At 56.3% G+C, this 26,126-nt stretch overlaps 1 protein-coding gene across 5 annotated transcripts in view; it reads right to left on the reverse strand.

The window, feature by feature from the left end:
• LOC105471878 (vav guanine nucleotide exchange factor 2) overlaps window positions 1–26,126 on the reverse strand; it is a 235,450-nt gene that overhangs the window by 95,767 nt on the left and 113,557 nt on the right. For all 5 annotated transcript variants that reach the window (XM_071078563.1, XM_071078564.1, XM_011724673.3 and 2 more), the window contains exon 3: window positions 5,534–5,592. In XM_071078563.1, the coding sequence (XP_070934664.1) occupies window positions 5,534–5,592 (59 nt within the window). The remainder of the gene's footprint in view (window positions 1–5,533; window positions 5,593–26,126) is intronic.

Genomic DNA, 26,126 nt, shown 5'->3' on the forward strand with positions numbered 1-26,126 from the left:
GCCTTGCAGCCATCACAGCAATGCTATTCACAGGAGCCAAAAGGTGGAAACAGGCCAAAGGTTCATCACGTGATCAACGGATATGCAAACTATGGCCCAGCCACACAATGGAATGTTACACAGCCATAAAGAGCAATGACGCACTGACCGGCTACGGCTGAGTGAACCTCGAAAACAAGATGCGGAGTGGGAGAAGCCACGTGTGAAAGGCGCGCACGGTATGATTCCACGGACACAAAACAGCCAGAACAGGCAGACGGAAAGCAGGCTGGGGGCTGCCTGAGGCTGGGGAGGGCGGTGACTACTCACGGTGACCGGTTTCTTTCTGGGGTGTGAAGATTTTTGAAAGCAGATAGAGGCGGTGGTTGCACAATACTGTGAACGTACTAAAGGCCACTGAATTGCATGCTTTAAAAGGGTTACATTTATGGGATATGAATGTATTTGAATTTTTAAAAGTCAGAAGCAGAAGAGAGGGTGGCAGGGCTGGGCCAGCATGAGACAATCAAAGCCAGGAGCCCAGCTCAGCAAGGAGCCAGGGCTGAGCCCTCCATCCGGACTCCATGCTGGTATGTGTCCCCCACCAGGACCCCATGCTGGTATGTGCCCCCCACCGGGACCCCATGCTGGTATGTGCTCCCGACCAAGACCGCATGCTGGTATATGCCCAGACTCGCCACACAGCTGGGCCTTCAGACAGCCTCCCAGCCAATCCAGGGGCCTTTGCCGCAGCTCTAACAGGTCACCAGAGAGTTGGAGAGTTGGTGGCTTCAAGCAACACAGACTCTCACAGTTCAGGACGTCAGAAATCTGAAGTGGGTTCTAGGGCCTGGCATCAAGGTATTGAGGGTCTGGTCCCTTTCAGGGGGCACCAGGGACAATGTGTCCCTTACCTTTTCCAGCTTCCGAAGTCGCCTGCATTCCTTGGCCCACAGCCCCATCACGCTAACTCCGCCTCTGCCGTCACATCTCCTTCTTCTGACTCTGACCTTCCTGCCTCCTTCTTAAAATTATGTGTATTTACATCTGCAAAAACCCTTTTCCTTGTCACACTCTCAGGGTTTGGGGGTTAGGACATCCACCTAGCAGCTGTGGGCCTTCACCAAGGACCAGGTGCTGTGCTGTACGGTGCACAGACACACAGCAGCCACACGAGGCAGGGCCATGCTCCCAGCCTACAGAAGAAGAGACAAAGGTTCCAAGAGAATCCCTGCCCAAGGTTATTTGGCTGATGGAAGTTTCCTTCATGGGTCCTGACCTCATAGACTGAGGACACCTTTTGGCTTCCTTCTCAGGCAGTCCTACCCTTCACCATCTCCTCCCTCCCAGCTGTTCAGAGCTGTGATGACCCCAAATTAGGACACCCCCAATCTGGAGGGTTAGCTCTGATCACAGCAAGATCCACATCCCCATATGCCTCGCTGGGTGCCTTCCACAAACCCCTCTCCTACTCTACAACCACAATCCTCCCCCTCGCCCCCCTTCCCCAACACGTTTGATCCCCTAGCCGGCACCAGGGCGGGATTCTTAGATTAAGTCTCCAATTCATCAGCCTCTGAGAAGTATAATTGGGGCTTTTATGGAAAATCAGCTCATTATGCAAAGTGCAAGGGTTGTGAAAATGATTTTTTTTGAAGGAGCACGTTGGGCTCCTATCCAGCCATGAAACGAGGGAGAGATTCTTCAGGGCTGTGGGCTTGATTTGCGGGTTTTCAAGAAGGAAAGGGTTGTGCTAAACTAGAACCTTTTGCTAATCACTAACACTACAAAACACTCGAAACGCAACACTTAGTGTCTTGTGAAGTGCTGGTGGCTGACCCCAGAAGGTTCAATTCCCCACGGAAATCTCAGCCCATCCAGAGCAAGGTGGGACACTGCTCAGACTCAGCCACCACGTAGGGCTGCCTGGGAGGGTTGCCTGTCACCTGTCTCCCGAACTCTCGGGTGGGCATGTGAACCAGTGGAGGTCTGCGCTCAACCCCAAGGGCTGCAGACGGGAAGGACCCAGGAAAAGTCCCAGAGTGGGGCTCAGAGGAGGGAGGGTGGAGGAGAAGGGCAGGAAAGTCAGGGCCCCGGGGAAAAGGGCCTGCAGAGGTCTTTCTGCAAAGCCTTGCTCTGCACTCAGGAGACCCGTTCCTTTGGCCTGCAAACACCTCCCCTTCGTCTCTCACATCTGCCTGTCCTGTGTGCAAAAAGGGGTAACTCAGCGGACGTGGGGTGCTCAACCCCTCCACATGCCAAAGTAAAGACTGGCTCTTGCCCAGCTCCTAGGAGACGACCTCTAACCTCTAAGTCCTGGAGTGTCTGCCGGATAAGCCCTCCGGATAAGAGCGTCTTTGTACACCTGAGGCCTTGGGCCACACAGGGTACGCTCACGATGTGGTTTATGGCAGGGCTGTGGGCAACGCAGGATCAGCGTGGCCTCCGGAGGGGCTGGGGATGGAGCAACTAAGGTCGGTCTCACAGGCATGCCCAACCCCACCGACCACCAGTGAGGACCCCCACTCGGCTTGGGTGGGTTTCCGTGGCTGGCAATGTTCTGCGGCTGTTGCCACACGTGCCTACTGTCACACACCGTTGCCAGGAGAACTAAGCACTATGCAGAAAGCTCCATGGGGAGGGGACAAATGCAAACCCACGCCCGATTGTATCCTGGCTCCATCCCGGGGCCTTTTCCGTTTGCTGATTTGAGTCTAGACCTTTCTCCGCAGCCATAATGGCTTCTCCTGGTGAATCCAAGAACCCGAGGATGGTCTTGGGGACCCCACACACACCCTGCTACTGTCACTAGAGCATTTAGTGAGCCCTTCTCTGGGCCAGGCCCTGTGCCCTGGGATTTACAGGTCTCATCTCAATCAATCCGAGACACCCCCAGTGTTCATCCTCATCTTGTAGATGTAAAAAGGGAGGCTCGGGGAGATTTCTCCAGCACGAGGCCCACAGCTAACCAGGACACAGGCTTCAGAGCTGGGTCCACCGACACGCAGCCCTGGCTCATCACGCCTCCACTCAGGTCTCCCATGGGGCGGCAGCCTTCAGGGCTGGGGTCTGTGTTCCCAGTCCCAGGGGCCAGTGTGCCCACACGCTGCCTAGGCAGTTCCCCGACCTGAGAGGGAAGAGGGCAGGTTTCCCTCTACATCTGCCAGCCCCAGGGCCAGGGCCAGCAAGCAGGGCCAACCGACTGCTCCGCCCGTCCTGGGAGGAGCGGCATGAAGCACCAGCAGTGTCCTCTGGGGTTGGCTGGGTGGAGGGGCCAGAGAGGTGGGGGAGGGAGGGGGTGGCCCGGAGGGAGGGTCCCCACCCCAGGCCTCAAAGGGCCTCCCCATTCATCAGACAGCAGGACAGACATGCAGGATAGATGCAGGTCCAGCCCTTTCCACTGTCCTCACCATCCCCGAAGCCACCAGTGGGCTCCCGTTGCCACCTGTAAACTCCAAGAGAAACAGGCCCTCAGAGCTTCAGACGGAGCACCTCAGCCTTAGGAGGGCAGGGACATCCAGAGCCTGACACGGACACAGCTGTGACCCAGGACTGTGACCACGGACTGTCCGCAGCAGGAGAGGGGATATGGCTGTGGGCACCTGCGGCAGGACCGCGCCAATGCCAAGCCGGGCCACCTGCCTTCCCAGGAGCAGAATCAGGTCACTTGTCTGACGTGGGGGCTGCAGCACCAGGCCTCCAGTTTGGGAGAATGGCTAATGGATTTGCAGAAGAGATAAAAACTCTAGTATTTTGTGCAGGAGCAATGAAAATGACTGATTTTTTTGTTGCTTGAATCTCTTTCCTGCCTAATAATATGTTAAAAAAAACAAAACAAGGGCCGGGCGCGATGGCTCGAGCCTGTAATCCCAGCACTTTGGGAGGCCGAGACGGGCGGATCACGAGGTCAGGAGATCGAGACCATCCTGGCGAACATGGTGAAACCCCGTCTCTACTAAAAAATACAAAAAACTAGCCGGGCAAGGTGGCGGGTGCCTGTAGTCCCAGCTACTCAGGAGGCTGAGGCAGGAGAATGGCGTGAACCCGGGAGGCGGAGCTTGCAGTGAGCTGAGATCCGGCCACTGCACTCCAGCTCGGGAGACAGAGCCAGACTCCGTCTCAAAAAAAAAAAAAAAACAAGAAGAAACAGGCTGGGGAGTACAACCACGCCACTGACAGTTCTGTACGTCATGGGCTGGTGGAAGGAAGAAGCAGCCATCATTTCTGGAAACAAAAACAAACAGCACATAGTCTTTGTATCCAGAAATGATACTTTAAAAAAAAATTAAACGTGTTTTAAACGGTGCCTATTACAGACTTTGCACCAGTTGGAAAACAGCCTACGCACCTGGTGGAGGGACTGGGGGGGGTCCCAGAGGTGTTAGTTATCCTCTAGAAAGTACTCAGGGCGCTGGGCACCGGGGTTTTGACTGGTATTCTTTATGCCCCAAATGTGTCCTAAATATTCTTTTGTATGTGATTAATATGGAATTTTAAGAGTCTATTCTATATTTCACATTTTTTAAAAAACCTCAATTCAAAGGAATTTCCGAGTCCTCTGAGAATCCAACATTGGAAGTCCCTATGGTTTTAGGAACATTTAGCGCCGCCCAGGGCCTCTGAGCAAATGGCCCCCACCAAGGGGCAACTGTGCCACCCAAATGCTCCAGCACCATCGTCCTGGGACCCCCCCAGCCTGCAGTCACACACAGCGTCCCCCACGGATCACATCAGGATGAGGCCCCTTCCCAAAATCAGGGCACCCTCATGATGTCACCTGTGCCCAGATGTGACCCCATCCTCTCTGCTGTCAGGCCAGGCGCTCTCTGCCATCCCAGCCTCTCCTTCTCACTCTGCTGGCCCCTGTCCTCCCAAGGGTCTCCCAGACACACGTCCCCACCCTGTCAGGAACCCGGTCTCCCTGACCTCAATCTGTGGGTCAGAATCCACAGTGACCAGTTCTTATCTGGGGCCATTCCCTCCTCTCACAGACGCCCAAGTGCCATCCAAGCGTCAGAAGCAGGAGGCAAGATCACAGGGGTCAGGGGACCCTCTGAGGCTGAACTCTGCAGTCCAAGCAGAATAAACGGAGAGTGGAGAAATTCCTTGGCTTGACTTGTCCAGATGCCCTGCACAGAGACCTGCAGCCCCTAAGCTAGGCAAGTCCACCCTGCTTCGGCCCCATCCCTGCAAACAGACCCCAGCTACCTCATTCTCGGCAGAGCCCCCGGTTCTGATGTGTGGAGAGTGCATTTAGGTAGGCAATGATCTGTGAAAGGATTAATTTACTGATCTTATTACCTAAATCGAAAGAGATTTTGCAGCCGTCAGTAACATGCTTGCAAGATTTCCCCGGTGTGAGCTAAAGCCTCCCTCCCCCGGCACCCCTTACTGTAGCCGCCAACAAGTTACTCGACAACACGCTGCAAATGCATGATAAAGACGCAGGCAGAGCGAGGGCATCTGCTTCCCACCCCAGTATCTGTGACAAGGCACGCCGGTGTCAACGGAGATGAAAGGACCTGGCCTTGGCGGCGCACTCCGGAGAGCTCACCTGATTCCTTTGTTCTGCGCAATGCTGTGCAGTGAGAGCCTCGACACCGCGGAGATGACCTGGGAGAGACAAGAAAAGACGCTGCTGTAATTTCACAAGAAACCAGAAAAGGCATCGCAGAACTGGGGACGGTGTTTTGCAGGACATCGAGAACTGTCAACTAAGCACATCACATCTGGGTAAGAAACACGGCTACAGTTTCAGAGATGGGGAAACGGGAGCCCGGAGAGGTCAAGTGACCCGCCCAAAGTCACCCAGCAGCCAGGACACCACGCACATGCAAATGTCCCAGGGTACTGCTTGCTTCCCTTCAAGCCCTCCCCTGCATGACATTTAACCAGATGCCTGGCTCCATGGAGGGCTCAGGACACAGAAGGGCAAGAGCTCCAGGTGCACGGTGGCATGACGGGATCTCTCCTTGTCTCCCCTGACCAGCAGACTGGTCAAGAGGAAGGTTTGGTGAGGAGCAGTAGCCGCTCCTCTTCCCTCTGCTGCCCCTAACCAGCCTGCCCTGTGATGTGGGCCTCCTATGGATAGGCAGGACCCACCCGTCTCCTGGCGTTGAAAGCCCCAACACAGCTACTCCACAGATCTCCAAAGGGACGGGTGGCAAGCAGGCCGGAGAGAGGGCAAGAGGCTCTGCAGATGAATATGGGGAACCTGGGGCAGAGGACAGGAGATGGCTGGCCCAGGGGCACAGGCTGTCACACACATGAGATGGCCAGGAAGCTGTCACAATTCACAGTGAATGGAGCTCCTGCGTGCGCGCCAGACTTAGGCCCTGAGGAGGGAGGTGCGGCCTTGATGTTGAAACTGCACCGAGTACGTGTGTGAGTCCATGTGGGTGCGCAAGTTCGCCCACGACGGCCACGTGCTGAATTCATAAACACCCTCCACTGGGTGCTGGCGTCAGAGGAACGGAGCCCAGAGGGCGCTCTGTGTGCTGCACACCGCACCAGGGAACCCCACGAGGCCATCCTGCGGTGCACATTTGCCAGACAGGAAAACCGAGGCTCAGTCACTTGGCCAAAGCCCCCCAGCCGGATATACCCCCCAGCCTTCCTTTCAGGCTGTTCCGCTTCCAGCAGCAATTTTCAAAAGCGGGAGAGGAAAGAAAATGAACCATAGAGATGGCAGGTTCGACCAATGAGCCAGCGGCTGCGTGCTGCCTTCCTGTAGGTGCTGGTGGTTAGGGGCCGGGGCTCAGGGAAGCTGGGGTCGTGGAAGGACAGGGCTCTTCTGTGCTTCCTCAGACAAGACTCAATGGGCCGATTATGCAGCCGGCCCAGCCGCACTCCCATGCTGATGCTATAAGGGCCCTTTCATAAATAATGAGGAACTTGGCTCTGCGAGTGTTTTTGGCTTTTAAGAGCTCTAAGCATTTAGGGAAAACAAAAATTAAAGCAATATTGCTGTATGTCCTTACAGTTATTTGGAAGAATGTTAGATCTCAAAGGGTCTGGCAACTACGGGGCACCCGAGCCCCCCTCACACACCTCCCACGGCAGACGTGGCTAATCAACTCCTCCGAGGAGCTGGGCGCAGGCCCAGAGCCCTCCTCCATGGAGTCTAAGGAGGCACCAGCATTCGATCAGCACTGACACACAAGAACATGTTTGTCAACCTGGAGTCAGCGCAAAGGCCCCAGGTCGGGTTGTACAGATGGAACCAGAGACAGAAAGGAGGCGTGGTGGGTGAGCCAGCCAAGGCCAGAACATGGGTCTCCTGCGTCCGTGCTTCTGTGGCTCCTGTGGACAATTTCTACAGCTGCTATGACCACAGCAGCCTCAGCCCCGAGCTTGGGGCGCTTTGCCCCAGGATGAACATGTCGTGAGTGGCGTATGAAGGGCTCTGGAGGGCCTGCAGCATTGATGGGCAGCTCCTTCCATGGGTTCAGCATGACCAGCTATGCTGGAGGACCCCGGTCCCTCCATCTGCCTGAATTTCAGGCTTCCTGGCTGGCACTGGGGACAGGGGGAAGCTCAGGGGCCCACCATGGGGGACCATACTCCAGTGACCCAAAACCCAGGGCAGGCGCTGCTGCAGCAGACACCGGACTGCTGAGATAAGCCATGGGGTCAGATGGGGCAGAGGCGGCCCCATGTGAAACCCACCGGCCTGAAAGTTTGGGAGCAGAAGTACCTCCCTGCAGGAGGAGGGATGCCCCACAGTAGCGCCCCAGGGCAACTCTGGCTATGCCCGCCCCACTCCCAGGACAGAAAGCTGGTGTCCCCAGGGTCTGGCTCTCAGGCAATGATCAAACACCTCTTAGCCCACAGCCCCAGCCAACTCTTCCGATATCGCAAATGTCAAAGGATGACATTTTCCCTACTTTTATTACCTCGTCTGTTCCGAGTGCCGGTTAACAAATGAATGAAGACACACAGCCGTACTTCCCTTCCTCCTTCCTTCCCTCTCCTACAGACAGCCGCCAGGGCAGGAGGAAAGGAGTGTGTGTGCTGAGGACAAGGAACAGGGAGGAAGGACAAGGGGAAAGATGTGCTACTCGAAAGGACCAGGCCTGCTGGGGAGTCCACCTGCACCGCCAGCTCCCAAAGCTTCAGGCCTCTGTGCCATTCACCAATGTCCAGGCCTCACCGGGCCGTGCTCGGTGAGACTCACTGAGGAATGAGGTGGGGACTGGAGAGCTCAGAGGACAGGCTGGGTGGTTGAGTCCAGATCCTGGATGGCAGCCCTGGCTCCATCCCCACCCAACCATGTCATGTCTCAGGTTCTCAGACATCGGCAGCCCGTCAGCCTCCACACAGCCACAGTACAACCTTTTCAAGATGGTGCTTTAAAGGACAGACCCTAGGTCCTATCCCCCACCCCAGAGGCTCTGGGGCCTGGGAATCTGCATTTACAATTCAGGGCCCACATGGCTGGATATGCAGCCCACTGGGGCCCTGTGTCCCCTAGGGACTGGCCAGATGGGTAATGCCACAGACTGGGTCAAAGGCTGCGGGAAGCCAGGAGCATGTCCCAATTGTCCACTTGTGGATGCCTCACAGATGCAGGGTCCCTGAAGCCCCTCCACACTGGGCAGGGAAGCAGAGGGACCAGGAAGGACACAGGGAAGGGGATGTGGTCTGTGAGCTCTTCCAGGGTAGGAACTAAGTTGGCTTTGCTGAATGATTTATCTCCAACATCTTCACATTGTAGGCCCTTCAGCTACAACTCCACCTGAGAAATCTTTAGATCATAGTGACCGTAAATGCAAAGCTCTATGCTGCAGTTTCAGCAGAGGACAGGAAGCCTCAGTGACCCCAGAGCCCAGGCACCAAAAACTTCACTTGACGGTTCCTTCCACAAAAACACTTCAGCATCTTTACTTTACTGCATCGAGTTTCCAAACTGAGGACAGAGGTGCTGTGCTCACAGTACTTGCAACTTAAACATCCACAGTCAAAACTTAAGACAGGGCCATGAAGAAAAAGGAAACGTAGACTGTGGATTCACTGTTGGACAATCACCCAATTTTGCATGGCCTTCTGGAAAGAACCCAGATGTCTAGCTATTCACACGTGACCTCAACCCAGTCTCCACTGCACCTCTGCACTTTCTCTCTGCATCGTCTGCCTCACTTCTTTTTCACACCTCCTGTAACTACATCCTTCTGTGCTGTATTCTTAGTGACTTCCTTGGTTCTGTCTTCTGATTCATTAATTCTCCCTTCGGCTCCACCTAGACTACTGTTTAAGACACATATTGAGTTTTTCGTTTCAACAACCTCAGCTTTCATTTTGAGAATTTCTATTTAGTTATTTTCTCAAAGTCCATCTGTTCTTTTTGTCCTGCTTGTTTGCTCATCATTTTCTCTTCTTTTCTTTTGCATTCTGTTCCTTTTTTCCGAGAATAGAAACTCTCTCTCATCAATTGCATCTGCTAGCCCCCTCCCCCATGCTGATCTGTTCTTTTTCAGCACCAGCTGCCTAGTCTGGTAAACATACATATATTCACAGATCACATGTATTGTGTATAAACACACATATATATCGTTCTATGATGTAACTGCATCCTCAAAGGGAATTGTTTTCAATGGGTGGAGGGAGCCCCCAAGCTCTGAGAGGCATAACTGTGAGGCTCTCCTGGTTTCCCCCTGGCTTTCAGGCCCTACCTCGGGCCTGGTGCCAATGCAGGATGGATCCTGCCAGAGACTGTTTCCCTGCCCAGTCTGGGATGGTCAGCTGCTTCTGTGTGCCAGGGTACAGCTCTCTGGTCCCCACTGCATGGCCCTCTCGGCCTTCCTGGCTCAGCTCTCTGCACTGCGTCCATTCCATCTCCCTCACCTCTACCATGACACAACCCCAGCTATTGGGGCCCAGGCCCTAGGGTGGCCCTGGTTCCAGGCCTCCCAGGGGGTGGGTGGGGAGCCAAGCTGGCCTGGCTCCTCTTTCTGTCTTTGACATTCCTCTTGGTTTCTGACAATTGAGGGATTTCCCTTTCTAGTTCTAAGCCTAGTAATCATGTTTTAGTTTGCATTATTTCATTTAAAGAGGGATTCTATGTGTTGAGGGGAGGGGAGGAGCCCATGCTCATGGGACCACTGTGTTTCGTAGCAATCCCTACACCTTCCACAGAGCAGGAACTCACAAAAACCTCCAAGCAAAACAGCCGTCAAATCCCCGTGAGCCTGGGGCCCATTGGTGGGAGTGAGGACACGTCTACTCAACGTCAGTCAGTGCGGGGCAACTACACTGCGATGATTTTAAAGAGGAGTCTGGTCGGGCGTGGTGGTTCACGTCTGTAATCCCAGCACTTTGGGAGGCCGAGGTGGGCGGATCACTTGAGGTTAGGAGTTCGAGACCAGCCTGGCCAGCCTGGTGAAACCCCATCTCTACTAAAAATACAAAAAAATTAGCCAGGCGTGGTGGTACATGCCTGTAGTCCCAGTTACCTGGGAGGCTGAGGCAGGAGAATGGCTTGAACCCAGGAGGCGGAGGTTCCAGAGGTTCCAGAGGGCCGAGATTGCGCCACTGCACTCCAACCTGGGCAACAGAGCAAGACTCCGTCTCAAAAAAAAAAAAAAGAAGAGCCTGCCAATTTTGCCATTATGATGATAGATGATGGGGTGGTGTTTGTTTAGCACACATCACAGGGTGGCAGCGTGGGGAAGTGACATGGAAGCGGGAACTCCGGGCCACACAGGTTGAGGTTCGAATGTCAGCTTCCCCCTTGGAGCTGGGGCAACTCTCAGCCTCCCTGAGCCTGTTTCCTCAACTATAAAACATGGTCCTAACAGAGGTCTCGTCACAAGGCTGCTGGGTCCTACAGGAGGACACACCCCTGGAGGGGATGCAACGCTGCCGGTGAGTGCCAAGTGAGGACAAGGCCATGGGTCCGCTGGTGGTCCCAGGACTCCCTGCAGAGTCAGAGCAGGCGTCCACCCACACAGAGGACCACGGGGTCCTCAGAGCAGGTCTGCAGTTGGGCAAGCCAAGGCCAGCATCAAGGCTCAACACCCAGTGCCCATCAGGCCTCCCTCCAGGAAGCCCATCTACCCAGACGGTGCATGCGCAACTCTAGCTTTCTTTTTCTGGCGCCTCAGAGAGATGGAAGCCAAAAAAGTGACTCAGTCACCCTGCGCTTGAGCCAGTGAAGCCACTGAGGGCCCCCATGGTGGGGCTGCCTGGGGCCCTAGGGAAGGGCGCCACGTGCTCTGACAAGGTTTACGAGCTCCCGGCACCCTGCAGGCCCCTCTCTGACCCTCGTCAAGCCTCCAGAAGTACTGGTTTTGCTTAGGGCCTCTGGAGGGAATTCCCCTTTCCACGACTCTCTGGCAGGGCCAGCCATACCCTCCTGGCCACCACCTACAGACCCCAGTGCACCAGGTGAAGACGAGAGTAGCAGTGGCCAACAGTTTCCAGTGCCCCCCACGCCCTGTGCAGTGCTAGACCCGAGATGTCCCACCCAACTCTCGCCACCTGCAGCTGGAAAACACATGCACCTTCTCCCAGGAGAAGCAAGGCTCTGTCACATCCAGCGACCCATCCATGGTCCTCTAGCTGGACAGCCGAGGATGCTGAGAGCTGCCAGGAGAAATGGTCCAGTGTGGGGCGGTCCACCTGGCCCCAACCCAGCTGAGTGCTGGGCTCAGAGCAGCCTCTAGCATCATTTCCTAAACCAATGGAACTGAGCCACTCCTCCCACACCGCCTACAGAAATTGCTCAGACAGGGACCTGAGGTCTCAGGAAGACCTCCCAGCTGTTCCCCACCCAAGGCCCCAAGTGCACCTCAGACAAACAGACCAGGAGACTTGGAGTGAGGCAGCCACTGGCTTCTCCATACGATTGTTAACTGTCTTGTTCCACGTTTAAAAGTCCTTTCGTCTTGAGGAAACTTCCCAAGGTGGCCACGGGCATCCTCACTGCCCTCCGTGCTTCTCGATCTGAAGTGACAGGTGGGTCCTGACTCAACCCGACTGCAGTGAGCTGCCCGGAGCATAGATCTGTGCGGCAACACGAGGCACAACCTGCCCACAGCACAGCAGGTGCCACATCCCTGTGAGGTGGTGGGGTGCGGCAGGGAGAAGGAAGAGAAATGAGTCATCTGGCTCTGGCCAGGAGATGCTCTGCAAAGAGGGAAGAGCCCAGACCGCCCTGGGTTCAAATCCGCCCTTCCCGGGCACCGTGCTGAGGCTCCCTGAGGCTAGGTTGACTCATCTGTGAGATGGGGATAATAGTGTCTCCCCGTGTGGCTGTAGGTGAATGAGACGGAGCCTGGCCCAAAGCAGGGACTCGCTCGCTCTCAGCTTGTGGAAAGGGGACCGCGCCCGATCAGGAAGGCCCACGGAGGGACTCACGGCTGCACTCCATCCTCCACTTGCTTGAATGAAGAAACGAAAACAGAGCAAAGTACTAGGCTCAGGGCCAGAAGCACGCATGTTTGTTATGACTTTAGAAGACACCCAGAACCCCCGAAGTGTCCCGCCATCTCCTGAGAATGCCGCTCTGGCCCGTCCTATCCCTGCAGCCTCACAGCTTCCCCTGGTACTTGGGATGTGAACCTGAGCACATGGTTCCTCCAGCCAAACCTCAGTCAAGACACTCAAGCCAGGCAATGGTGACCCAGAACCACCACCCGGGTGGATGCACGTGTGCCTTACAAAGGGAAATCGAGCTGGGTGCAGTGGCTCATGCCTGTAATCCCAGCTACAGCCTCACTTGAGATGAGGAGTTCAAGACCGGCCTCGGCAACACGGTGAGTCCCTATCTATTTTTTTTTTTTTTGAGACAGAGTTTCATTCTTGTTACCCAGGCTGGAGTGCAATGGCACCATCTCCGCCCGCTGCAACCTCTGCCTCCCGGGCTCAAGCAATTCTCCTGCCTTAGCCTCCTGAGTAGCTGGGGATTACAGACAAGTGTTGCCACACCTGACTAATCTTGTATTTTTACTAGAGATGGGGTGTCAGCATGTTGGCCAGGCTGGTCTAACCTCAGGTGATCCACCCACCTCGGCCTCCCAAAGTGCTAGGATTGCAGGCATAAGCTACCACACCCAGCCTCCATCTCTTAAACAACAACAACAACAACAAAGTCTTTAGGGCCAGGTGCAGTGGCTCACACATGCAGTCTCAGCACTTTAGGAGGCTGAGACAGGAAGATTGCTGGAATCCAGAAGTCGGAGGCCAGCCTAAGCAATACAACGAGACTCCATCTCTACAAAAACTAAAAAAATAAAAATAGCCAGACGTGGTGGCATGCACCTGTGGTCCTGGCTATTTGGGAGGCTGAGCTGGGAGGATCACTTAAGCCCAGGTGGTCGAAGCTGCAGTAAGCCAGCAGATCATGCCACTGCACTCCAGGCTGGGTGACACAGTGAAACCCTATCTCAAAAAATAAATAAAAATTAAAAGGAAATTGGAGCCCTGAGCCGTGCTGGTGACCACGTGATGATGAGCCATCCGCTGACCCAGCCTGCTCTCAGAGGCTCTGCTGATCAGAAGAGCTGTCTGGCCCGGACCCTCCTGCTGTCATTAGCAATCAGTAAGCAGGAACTGCACAGACCTGGCCCCAGCCGCAGGCCTTCCTTATCAGCCATTACCACGCATCTGGAAACACACACACACAGGCAGCCCAACGGAGCCAAATGGCAAGATTATCAAACTCATTTAAATATGTTGCTCCGGGAACTCACCTATCTGCCTTGGAAATCTACAGCTCCTATTGCTGCATATTCAGAAGCAAATCATTATAAATTACTTTCTCTAGCTCAGCCTGTGTTATCCTTCATTTTTTTTTTCTTTTTTCACGTGGAAAGCAAGGTCAGAAAAACTTGGGGTTCTTGCCTTCAGAATGACAAGCAACCATCGCGCAGTGATAATTACAAAACACGTGCAATCACAGCTTCACACTCAGGTTTTGCCACCAGGAGGAGGCTGGAAAAACAAAAGCAAGCAGGAAAGGCACTTCTCAGCCACTGCATTGGGCAATGGCAGGGCTGTGGGGCCCAACATCAATATTGGAAGTTTCTTCTTGGGAGCCAGCAGAGTGCAGAAAGAGAGGTGGGAGCCGCCCCAAGGCCCTGAGCGACAAAATGAAAAATGCCACTCACTCAGCCAGGCGACTGGCAGCAACTCTGAAGGGGAATGCGTGAAAGGAGGGTCTGGTTGTCCTTACAAAGACAATCAGGGCTCGAAAGTCATTTAGAAGGGAAGAAAAAGGTGAGAACGTCTTCTCTGTAAATAAATAGCTCAGAATTGGCCCGCTCCTCCTGGAGCTTTCAACAAAATGATACCCAAATATACGCTTCCTTACTCTCAGTGGGTCTGGATCAACACCCTCAAATGCAGGAGTCTGAGAGAGAACCTGAGCCTTGGGGACCAGCAGCCCAAATCTTTGTGCCTTACACTCTGTGGGCGCTCCTTGTCTACAACATAGATAGGTAAGTGGGTGGATGGATAAGTGGGTGGGTGTGTGAACAGATGGATGGATGAGCAGATGAGTGGACAGGTGGGTGGGTGGGTGGAAAGACGGATGGATGGACGGATGGATGGATAAGGGTGTGTGGGTGGATAAGTGGGTGGGTGGGTGGGTAAATGGATGGAAGGATGCATGGATGGGCAGATGGGTGGACAGATGGGTGGGTGGATGGATAGATAAGTGGGTAGGTGGGTAGGTGGATGGATAAGTGTATGGGTGGGTGAACAGATGGATGGATGGATGGGCAGATGGGTAAACAGATGGGTGGGTGGGTGGATGGATGGATGGATGGATGGATGGATGGATGGATGGATGGATAACTGGGTGGGTGGGTGAACAGATGGATGGATGGATGGGCAGATGGGTAAACAGATGGGTGGGTAGGTGGGTGGATGGATGGATGGATGGATGGATAACTGGGTGGGTGGGTAAATGGATGGATGGATGGGCAGATGGGTGGACAGATGAGTGGGTGGGTGGATGGGTGGATAAATGGGTGGGTGGGTGGGTGGATGGATGGATGGATGGATAGATGGATGGATGGATGGACGGATAAGTGGGTGGGTGAACAGATGGATGGATGGATGGGCAGATGGATGGATAGATGAGTTGGTGGAAGAATGGATGGCTGGAGGGATGGATAAGTGGGTGCGTAGGTGGGTGGGTAGGTGGATGGATGGATAAGTGGGTGGGTGGGTGAATAAGTAGATGGATGGTTGGATGGACAGATAGATAGATAAGTGGGTGGGTGGGTGGATGGATAAGTGGGTGGGTGGATGGATGAATGGAGGGGCAGGTGGACAGATGGTAAGTGGGTGGGTGGGTGGATGGATGGATGGATGGATGGATGAATAGATGGATGGATGGGTAGGCGGATGGATGGATGGATGGATGGATGGATGGATGGATGGATGGATGGGTGGATGGACGGATGAACAGATGGTGGGTAGATGGATGCTGACTCAGAGGGATCCCTTTGCCCCAGTCCCTTCTGATGAAGTAAGGAGAGAAGAGAGAGATGAGCCCCTGACGGCCAGCCTCATACCTATCTCCCTGAGTCCCTAATACACCCTTGACAATTTCTGTACAAATGTCCTCCCTCATGGTGGGGGTCACAACTACCCACCATGGAGGCACCACTGACTCTATTTTGCAACTGAGAAAACCCAAGTTCAGAGAGGTAACATGACTCGACCAAGGTCTCATTGCTGTGGAAGGCTGAAGCCTGAGTCTGACTCAAAGTCCAGCTCCTAACAGTAAGGTACCTAGGAGCCACCCCCTGCCCAGGAGCGGGGCCCAGCCCTGCCCCTTCTGAGCCCCCAGCAGGTGGTTCGGGGACAGACCCTCCAGCTAGATCATGGCTCCATGGGGTCCTTGCTCCACCCTTCCTCTGAGTGTCTGCCCCACTGGGAATGAAAGGCTGGGATTCTAGTCTGGAAGGTTCTCCCAGCTGGAATCACATCCAGGAATCTCAGGCACTGGCACAGAGGGCAGACCTGAAGATTCTTGTGAGCTCCTCAAGGGGGTGGCCGAGCAGACGCCCCCAGGGATGGCCCAGCTGTGAACAGGACACTGGCCAGGGCCAGATATGTGGGGAGACTGATCGTAGGTGAACCAGGGCCTCAGTGGCCTGGCCAATTCCAAGAGGGAAGAGAAGAAAGGGGCAGGGGCCAGCCCCAAAGAAAACTGCAAGTTCTGGCTTCCTCCCTGCATGCTCGGCTCCCGGCACCCACGTCCTCCATGTTTCCATGGCTGTGCTGGGTGGGTGATTGCGAGTGTAACTTCCCCTCTTCTCTGACATGGTGTGGCCAGGCTAGAGGAAAAGGGCTGATGGTGCCCTCACTTCACGCACCGTCCTTTCCCCACTGCAGTCAGCTACACTGGCCCAGCTGCCCCAACCAGCATGTCTCTCCTTGGCTTGAAGGGGACGGGGTCCTAGGCCCAGTTCCTGACACCTCCAGAGGAAATTCAAGGCCTGGAGCAGAGGCAGGAAGGCTGGCAGGGAAGCCCCGGGGGTCAACGTCGCTTTGTGCACCTTGGGACCCGGGGAAAAAAGAGGCTGGAGGGGAGAAGTAGGCCCAGATGGCCTCCTAGAGCACTGGAGGAGGCGTGCGCTGGTGGAGTATCCAGAGCAGCACGTCCTCTCCAACCATGGGGCTCTGGAAGCTTCTTGACTAAGAGAGAGTTTACCGCTCATGAAGAGGGGCAGACGAGTAGACAGAAAAGCACGCAAGGGGGTGGCTCATGCCTGTAATCCTAGCACTTTGGGAGGCAGAGACGGGCAGATCACTTGAAGCTAGTTCTAGACCAGCCTGGGCAACATGGTGAAACCCCATCTCTACTAAAAATACAAAAATTAGCCAGGCGTGGTGGTGTGCACCTGTAATCTCAGCTACTCGGGAGGCTGGGGCAGAAGAATCGCTTGAACCCAGGAGGCAGAGGTTGCAGCGAGCCAAGCTTGCGCCATTGTACTCTAGCCTAGGCGACAGAGGGAGGGGGCTGGGGGGTGGAGGACAGAGGAAAGAAGACAGGAAAATACACAACGGCAACCGGACTCACATGTTAGCTGAGTGCCTGCTCTGTGCCGGGCATGTGAGGGAAGCTACAATTTAATATGAGATCCCGAGCAAAACAGTACAGAGGCTCAGACCAGGACATTATGCCACAGCTGGGATCAAGTCCTAAGCCTGCCACGGATGATCTCAGCCACTCCTCTCTGGGCCTCGGTTCCCCTGTGTGTGGAATAAGGAAACCACAAGACATACAGATGGCAAGGGGCGTCCTGCCACACTCCCACTCCCACTGTGCTCACGGTGGAGTCACTAACCGGTCACCGTGACCCCGCTGAAGACACTGGCCTCTGCGGCTATCTTTGCAGAGTGCTCCGGGCAGACGCTGCCTATGAAAGTGATCAGCACCCAATAAGGGAGTGGCACTGCCCTGGGAAACACCTGCACCAATAGCCTCGGGTCCCCTGAGCGCTGACTGCCCACTGTCCCCAGTTCCTAATGCCAGCATGGAAGTCCTGTGTCCCAGGGCAAGCACAGACGAGGCATCAGGCGGCAGCTGCTCCCCACCAGGAAACTCTACAGGAATCAGTCGGGGGTCGGGGCTGTTGGGGGGAATTCCCCGTCCTTCGTGGGAGCAGCTTAGCAACCATCTGGTCCAAATTCTCCAAGTGTGAGATGGGAAACCTAAAACCCAGCTGGGGAAGTGCAAGAGCTTCACAAACCCACCCAGCAACTTCCAGGCAGAGCCCAGGCGAGAAGCAGGGGTTCCCGTTTGGAGCCTGAGGCTCTTCTGTCCCAGACACGGTGTCCTCCACGACAGCTAACCACCGTCTAGCCCTCCTGCCTGCCAGATCTTTCCCAGGTTTATTTCATTTTATTCCCTCGAAACCCCCACGAGACAGTTCTGTGGCTCTCCCGTTTCTGAGGAGGAGTCACCCGGGCTGGGGCAGACGGCTGGTGCCTCTGGCAGCAGAGCCCAGCTCTCCACGCCACCCTGCCCCGGAGGGCCGGCTATCCATCCTGGATTTGAAGCTGAGGGACAAACCACAGCCTCCAGGCATGAAAGCAAGGTTTCTGAGTGGGGCCCTGCAGCCTGCGAGGCCAGTGAACCTGTCCCGGCACGACTGGCTGGGTAGGCCGGGCCACTCACTGTCTGCGAATGCTGCTCACTCATTCCCAGAGAAACTCCCTGGCCCCTCCTGGACATCACTCAGCGCTGCTGTGGCTGCAGGAGCCAGGCAGAGACAGCGCCTCCCTCCCCTGTCCACCAGGAAAAAGGGGGGATAAAGGTGGGTTCCAGTGTGGAAGGCATCCCAGACCCGGGCTGCAGACAAGCCGCATCAGTCCCTCTTTAATCGGAGGCACGACCAGAGACCATGACACAGAGCTGCTGCCCAGCGCGTGAGTTACTGCCTCCAAGGTACAAGAATTCCACAGGAAGCTCAAGGTACCCACCCAGACCTGAGGCCAACGCGGGGTTACAGGAGCAGCACCGCAAGGGCAGGAGGGAGGGGTTCTGGTCTCCCCCACCCCACCCCCCTCTCTACACGGATGTCTCGCCCCCTCCAAGAGCCTCCCACACTGCTTCTTCCTTGGACCCTTCCCTCTTCCCAGAGGTGGAGACAGTGAACCGAGGGGCTGGAACACAGGCGTCTACACAGGCGGATTCCCATGTGGGACCCCAGGATCCATCTTCCTCCCCAGCCCACCCTGCAGAAGAGCTGTCCAGGCAGGGAGTGGGGTGTGGAGGCCTCAGGGAGTCAACCACTCTGCACCACGTCCCAGCTGCAAGAGGCCTCGAGGGAAACAGGCATCCAGAATCCTCAGCTTACACACAGAGAAGACGGGTCTAGAAATGGATGCTTCTCGTCCAAGGCCCCGTAGCCAGTCCGGGCAGAGCAGGCCCAGAAAGAACCAGGGTGGGAATGAGGACAGTCACCATAAAAACAGAATCACAGGCCCTCCCGCTGCAGATCCCCAGGCTGAGCGCTTCACGGGATCACCTGCATTTCTTTCACAGCCAGCAAGCTCTGAACTCTCACGGTGCCGGGGTCACGTGTGTGCAAGCCAGGGCTCAGGAGGTCACTCAGGGTGGGTTAGGAAGCCGGGTTCACAGGGCCAGAGCCGAGTGCTGAACCCACTGTGCCAAGGCCAGACCCAGGCCCCAGTCACTGCCTGGCCTGGCTTCGCAGAGCCAACTGCCCCCACCACACAGCCCAGTGCCACAGCCCTGGGTTCTATCCATAGCTGATCAGAATGGGCCGCCCTTCTGCCCACTAAGGAACTCATCACGCAGAGAGCAGGCCCTGAGCAGGCAGAGGGGGCCCCACAGACATAAGGCAGGCTCTGGGCAACCCAGAGTCCTCGTCTGGGCAGCTCGAAGTGAGGGTCGCCTGGAGGAGGCCCAGGCCTATGGTAAAGTAGCACAGAAACAGGCAATCCCCTTCAAGGCACAGACTGCCCGGCACTGCAGCGCACGGCCGGGCTGACCCTGCCAGTCCCTTCAAAAGCTCAGCTCCCAACCACCCTGCGCCAGGAGCGAAACATCACAGGAAGACACACGAGGCCCCCGCTCTAGTCCCCTCTAGTACAAGAGGCTCTAAAATGAATTGACGTTTATGATGGCGAATGCTATGGCGCCATCTTGCCCGGGCTAAGGGGTGCCCAGAGGGCAGGTAGGACATTATCTCCAGAGTGGCTGGGCAGTGATTCTAGAAGAGACCAGCACCTGACTCAGTAGCCAAGTATAGCAGACACCTCCCGTACCCTCGGGCCTCACCCGACTGCCGGGGCCCAAACAGGGCAAAATGGCAGAGGAAGGGCACATTCACTCACTGCCCAACGGATACAGCCATCACCTCCTGCCCCCAGACATCAGTGCTCCTGGTTCTCAGGCCTTTGGGCTCAGACTGGGACTCAGGCCAACGGGGCCCTCGGGTCTCGGGCCTTCGGATCAGGACTGGAGCTACACCACCAGCCTTCCTGACCTCCAGCTTCACAGCAGCTGATTTCAGGACTTCTCAGTCCTCCGGATCGTATAAGCCAGTCCCTGGTATTAAATCTTCCTATCTATCCATATGCTGTTGGCTCTGCTGCTCTGGAGAACCCTGACTAATACAATATTGGAAAGGAGCACACGTCTCCCCTGGGATGGCCCCATTCAGGCACGCCCTGCTCCCACTCCTACCCCACACCCAGCACCACTGACCGCAGCCAGCAGAGGTGCTGTGCAGACAAGAGTGCTAGGGCGACAAGGGACAGGGTGGGTGTGGAGCAAAGACAATTCCCCTAAGGAAGGCAGGCCCGCTGGGACTGAGGGAGAGCAGCCAGTCAGCCAAAGCAAGGAGAACTTGCAGGGGGAGGGCCCACACACAGGCCCGGACAGCGGCTGTGGCACACACAGGGGACCGGAGAGCAGAGGCCTGTCGGATACAGGGGCAAGGGGCTGGCCTCACCTAGGGCAGTGGGAGTACAGGGTCAGGCTGGTGTTTGAGAGATGGTTCCGGCTGCAAAGAGGAGACTGGGTGGAGGGAGGGCAGAACTGTGGGAGGGGGGCAGCCCCAAGGAGTCTTCTGACCAGGCCAGATGCAAGACGATGGCGGGAGGGCCCGGGCAGGAGGCCACAGGGATGGCCACAGCCAGAGAGGACACAGCCAGAACTGTTTAAGAGGCTGATCAAAGCCGCCTGGGTGCAGGGATGACGCAGGGAAGAGAGAAACCACCTCTGTCCTTTCTGCCAGGAGACACAGAAAGAGCTGGCCTGAAGAAGGGGGACAATGGGGGAGGCTGGCCCCCTGGGTCTGGATGCACAGTGGCCAGCTATGGAGGGAGGGGCAGGAGATGCCAGGGCTGGCGTCTGGGCCAGGCTGAGCTTAAACCCTTGGTGCGGCCTTGAGCAAGTTGCTGCCTGCCCCGAGTCTCCCTCCCCACCCACCTGGGGAAAGGGGAGGCTGAGAGGTAGGTGGATATCTGAGCCACCGCCACCCCATTTCTGCTTCCCACAGAACCCCTGCCCGGCCTGCTAGACCCCCTTCTGCCACCTTCCTCTGGCCCCGGGATGCCCTGGCTGTACGAGGAGAGGCTCCCTTTGCCCTCAAACAGTTGCCAGCAGCTTTTCTTCCCAGCAGGTAATTGGCACCCTCCACACTCTGCACAACGATGCCACGACACAGCCCACAAAGCTGGGACCCACACCCCAGACACAGCTATCCACAGGCCAGGCAGACAAGCCCAAAATCAGCCACTGCCCACAAGCAGGGTGGGGGCCTCACACTGCCAGGAACCTTCTTGGAACAGCCAACGCTCGTGTTCTGGGTGACACATTCGGCTCTGGGCTCAGAAGTTACCCCACTGCCTCCATGAATCCTCAGCCACCCAGTGAAGTCAGTGTTACTATGCCCCTTGTCAGATGATGAAACTGAGGGTCAGAGTGGTCACCTGCACACATCAGCTTGATGGTCTGATGCTGCATAGGAGAAAGCAGTGCCTTGTGCTCTTAAAGGGAAAGCACCCAGAAGGAACGGCCTCAGCCTCCCGACTGAGCCTCGCCCCAGAACGCCTCTCTCATGGCCTGGTCATCCACTGCACGTTCCCAGTCTGCTAATGGGGACAGGTGACAGCAGCCATCACCTGGAGGGGTTGATGAGTTTCCAGTGGCTTCACCGGCCTCCTTAATTAATAATGGCCATTTTAATGGGAAGGGGATCAACAACTGTATCTCAAGACTATGGCAATAACTTTCCAATATCTACCCTTATCTCTGAAACGATGACTTAGTAACACGGTTATTAAGTGCAAGCGTAACACGGGACACAGAGGTGCGTGAATATCCTCTGCGACGTCAACTCCACACCTGCTCCTGCTCTGAACTCCCGCAGGAGTGCCTGGGAGGGCCTGGGAAAGCACTTGGCCCCCCAGCACCCCCCAGTATTTCTTCCCTAGGCTGTCTGATGGCAAAGGAGGGTGTGGGGCCCACCCAGGCCCTTAGGCTCAGCAGACAAAGGCCTCTTTGACCAGTCTCTTAGCTTAGGGCTGAGCTCAGCACTCTCCACCGGCCTACATCTCACGGATGCTCCAGGTGTACCACAGGGTGGGCACCTCCGCTGACATGTGGCAGCCAGAGGAGGCTCAGGGGCCAGGGACAGGTTGCTGGCACCACCACGGCCATAGGAGCCACACAAGGAAGGCCTCGGGCAAACCACACGCACTACAGAGCCAACTGCTATCCAAGCACGATCGAGGCTGGGTGGGTGCTTCTGAAAGGATCTGACCAAACTGAGCACTAAGATTGTTCAGAGTCGGCCGGGCGCGGTGGCTCACGCCTGTAATCCCAGCACTTTGGGAGGCCGAGACGGGCGGATCACGAGGTCAGGAGATCGAGACCATCCTGGCTAACATGGTGAAACCCCGTCTCTACTAAAAATACAAAAAAAAAAATTAGCGGGGCGTAGTGGTGGGCGCCTGTAGTCCCGGCTACTCGGGACGCTGAGGCAGGAGAATGGTGTGAACCCGGGAGGCGGAGCTGGCAGTGAGCCGAGATCTCGACACTGTACTCCAGCCTGGGCAACTGAGCAAGACTCCGTCTCAAAAAAAAAAAAAAAAAAAAAAGATTGTTCAGAGTCTGGCCGACGCAGCTCCCCATCCATCGCCAGCCAGGGGGCCCATGGTGAGCGAGGCAGACTCTTGGGAGACAACACACCGCCCACGGCTGCTCGGCTGCCGTCACCATCATCACTGCTACCCCTCCTGCAGATGCAAGCCCCCACCTCCGCCACTGCCAAGTCCTCTGTGCACGTCTGTCACAGGACAGAGCTCAACCTTAGAGAGGCCATCCCTGCTGACCTCACCTGCCGCCCGTCTCAGGAGGAGGATTCCCAGGAAGTCACCACCGCAGGGGGATCCCCCAAGCAGCGGCCACCTCCCCGCCACCCACACCAGGGGGTCCCCATCCAGCTAGCGGGTTTCCAATGGGTGTGCAGAGCTGTGGGCAGTGGGGGCAGAGGCCAGGGACAGTGGCTGAGCACTGGGTGTGGAAGCGCCTTCGGCCCAGGCAGCCTGGCCTTCCTTGCACATATGCAGGGCTCCTCCACGAGGGCAGACACCCTTTCCCCAGGGGCAGGTTGCCCCATTCGAGAGATCCACAAATCCAGCCTTTGACTCCGTGGAGGAGGAGCATGGCGGGGCAGGGGCAAAGAGGTGTCTACTCAGGGTTCCCCCATTCCCCAGGCATCATCTGCCCCCATCCCAGGCGTCCTGTGACACAGCCTTCCAGAGGGGACCGGGCCAGGCTTGTGCTGCTGAACCTGGCTCTGGACCCTGTCTCCGCTGCAGACTCGCAGCAGCGCCGGAGCTCTCTGCGTCCCAGGCCCTCCTCTGTAACGAGGACCCTTAGGGGCTCTTGCTTCCTCACTCAGGTGTGCAACCCACTTTGAGCAGCTGCTGCGTCCCAAGCACTGTGCTAGGGTGACCTCTGGAGCTCCAAGGAACCAGAAGGGTGTGATCAACGCCGCAGGGTAAAGAACAGAGCAGCTGGGAAGCACGGAGTCCAGCAGGGCCCCTAACCAAGCAGAGCAAGGGGCAGGAGCTGCCCAGGAATCAGAGAGGGCCCCCTGGAGGAGGTGCTGTCACCCTGAGGCCTGCGAGATGAGCAGGGGTTAGCTGGGTGATGGACAAGTGTGTGTCAGAGGCTCACCATATACGCGGGCAAGCCTCCTGTAAGAAGGCATTGATCAGTAGGTGGCCCCAGGGCACTGCCACGGCCTTGAGTACCTGACATTACAGACCCACAGGGCAACCAAGTGCACATCTGAGTCCTCTGCCAAATGCAAATCTAAGCAACAAGCCGCACACACCAGGACAAACAGCACTGCTGGCTCAGATGAACCGAGAACCTGCTCTCCTTTCCAAAGCAGAACCGATCCGAGAATCCCTGTCGCCTCGCGAGCTGCAAGTCCGATCTGTGCAATGCGAGCCCCCGTAGGAAAAAGGTCTAAAGTGATTTTTCCTCCCCTGTGCTTTGTGTTCATGGAAACAGATGGAAACCGGCCGCAGACGAAGCTCCGGCGTCCAGATTTGCTTCCAAGCGGTTTTACCTTGATGACTGCTTAATCCTGGCCCATCAAGGGACTTCCCAAAACGGCCACTTTATGGATTTTTCTTTTCCTGTCTAAGGGTAGGATTCAAAAATGCACGTTTCCCAGAATAGATTATCTAAGACCACGAGGGTGAGGACACAGATAAGAACAAGGCCATCTGCAAGTGGAGGAGAAAGAAGAGATGCTGGGTGGGGAAGACAGGCCAAGGAAGGACCCACCTAGACCCATCTGCGCTGTCTGCAGGAAAAAGGGCCAGGCATCCTTCCACCAGCCCCTTGCCCACCTGGCACTCACGAGCAGCCCCGGACACCAGGGTACAAGGTGTGTCCCCAAGAAGCTCTGTGTGCCCCACTGGAGAAAGAAGCCAGCAGGCAGCATAGGGAGGGAGAGTGGGCAGGAAGCAGCTGAGCTGAGAGGGAGCCACTGAACCAGGCAGGCGGTGAGGGACCTGTCAGCCAGGCTCAGGGACTCATGAGATGATAAAGGAGGGCATGGAAGGACAATGGCCTTACAGGCAGCCGTGGGGAACTCCCAGGTCAGATAAGGCTGGATCTGACCAATGGTTTTATAAAAGATGCCTTTTATACAAAGCGAAAGGGATGGCCGGGCGCGGTGGCTCAAGCCTGTAATCCCAGCACTTTGGGAGGCCGAGGCGGGCAGATCACAAGGTCAGGAGATCGAGACCACAGTGAAACCCCGTCTCTACTAAAAATACAAAAAATTAGCCGGGCGCGGTGGCGGCGCCTGTAGTCCCAGCTACTCAGGAGGCTGAGGCAGGAGAATGGCGGGAACCCGGGAGGCGGAGCTTGCAGTGAGCCGAGATCGCGCCACTGCACTCCAGCCTGGGCAACAGCGTGAGACTCCGTCTCAAAAAAAAAAAAAAAAAAAAAAAAAGAAAGGGACAGCTTCTCCAGCAGAAATCTTGTATATAAAGAAGAGGTGGGTGCGGGAGGGCAGTGCCAATGCCACCACCCAGGAGACCAAGAGATGGCCAGGTGAATGTGATGTGCGGTCCCTGATGAGTCTTGGGACCGAGGACATAAGGGGGAAACTGAGGAAGCCAGAGTCACTTCAGTTAGCGACAACTGGTCCACACTGATTCATTCATTGGAACCAAAGCACTAACTACTGTAAGGTGTGGATGGGGACCCGGATGTGGAATACAATCTTCTTCTGCACTAGCTCCTCAATTTTGCTGAGTCTCAAACTGCTCTCAAATATCTAGGTAAAGTGGGGGCTGCCCCTTTGGCGGGTCAGGTGGGCAGCAGGTCAGCTTCTGCGGTCGGCCCTCCAGGACACTGGCCGTGGCTCAGGATGGAGGCAGGTGAGGCGCACGAGGATCCCTGGGCACAAGCCTAGGTGTCGCCTTCGGTGCCTACAGCACACCCCGCCACTGTCAGGTGCTCCCAGGGGCAGCAACACCCCACTCTCCACAGGGGCAGGTCCCAGCGAGGGGCCAGCAGCCCAGGGCTGGGAGCCACGGCTCACCCATGTCCCAGAGTGGCTGGGCAGGGAGACAGGCCCTGCAGGCACAGGGTCTGGGGTGGCGGAGCTAGGACTATCGCTCAGGCTGCTGGGCTTCCCACCCCACAGCCCAGAGGACTTGTCCCCAGAAAAGCTTCCTTGGAGCCATGGGCTCTAGACACAGAGAGATGTGGCCTCCCCTCAGGCACGATGCTATCCGCAGAGAGCAGAGCGCAGACGTGGGACAAGGCCCTCTGGAATGTGTCTGGGGTTGCCCCGCAAGTTTCCTCCCCATGAGACGGGGCTTGTGAACAGGACTGAGAAGGAGGAGCTGCCCAGATCTCCTGCATCCCATCACAGGGCCTGGGTGACGGGAAGGGAGGCCCTGCACGAAGGCTGCAAAGGAGGCTCCAAGCCGAGCTCTGACAGATTCCTAGGCAGCTCCAGCCTCCAGCAGAGGCAGCAGGTAGACACAAGGAAAACTGACAAGGCCCCGGGCCCCTGAACAGCGTCCTGCAGCCTCCCCAGCCCACAGCCGGGAATATGAGGAAGGGGGAAGGTGCAGAGAAAGGGCTGAGATCCAGGCTGGGCCTGGCAGCCAGC

The sequence above is a fragment of the Macaca nemestrina genome, chromosome 14 (assembly GCF_043159975.1).
Source record: "Macaca nemestrina isolate mMacNem1 chromosome 14, mMacNem.hap1, whole genome shotgun sequence".
In the NCBI taxonomy this organism is placed as follows: Eukaryota; Metazoa; Chordata; class Mammalia; order Primates; family Cercopithecidae; genus Macaca; species Macaca nemestrina.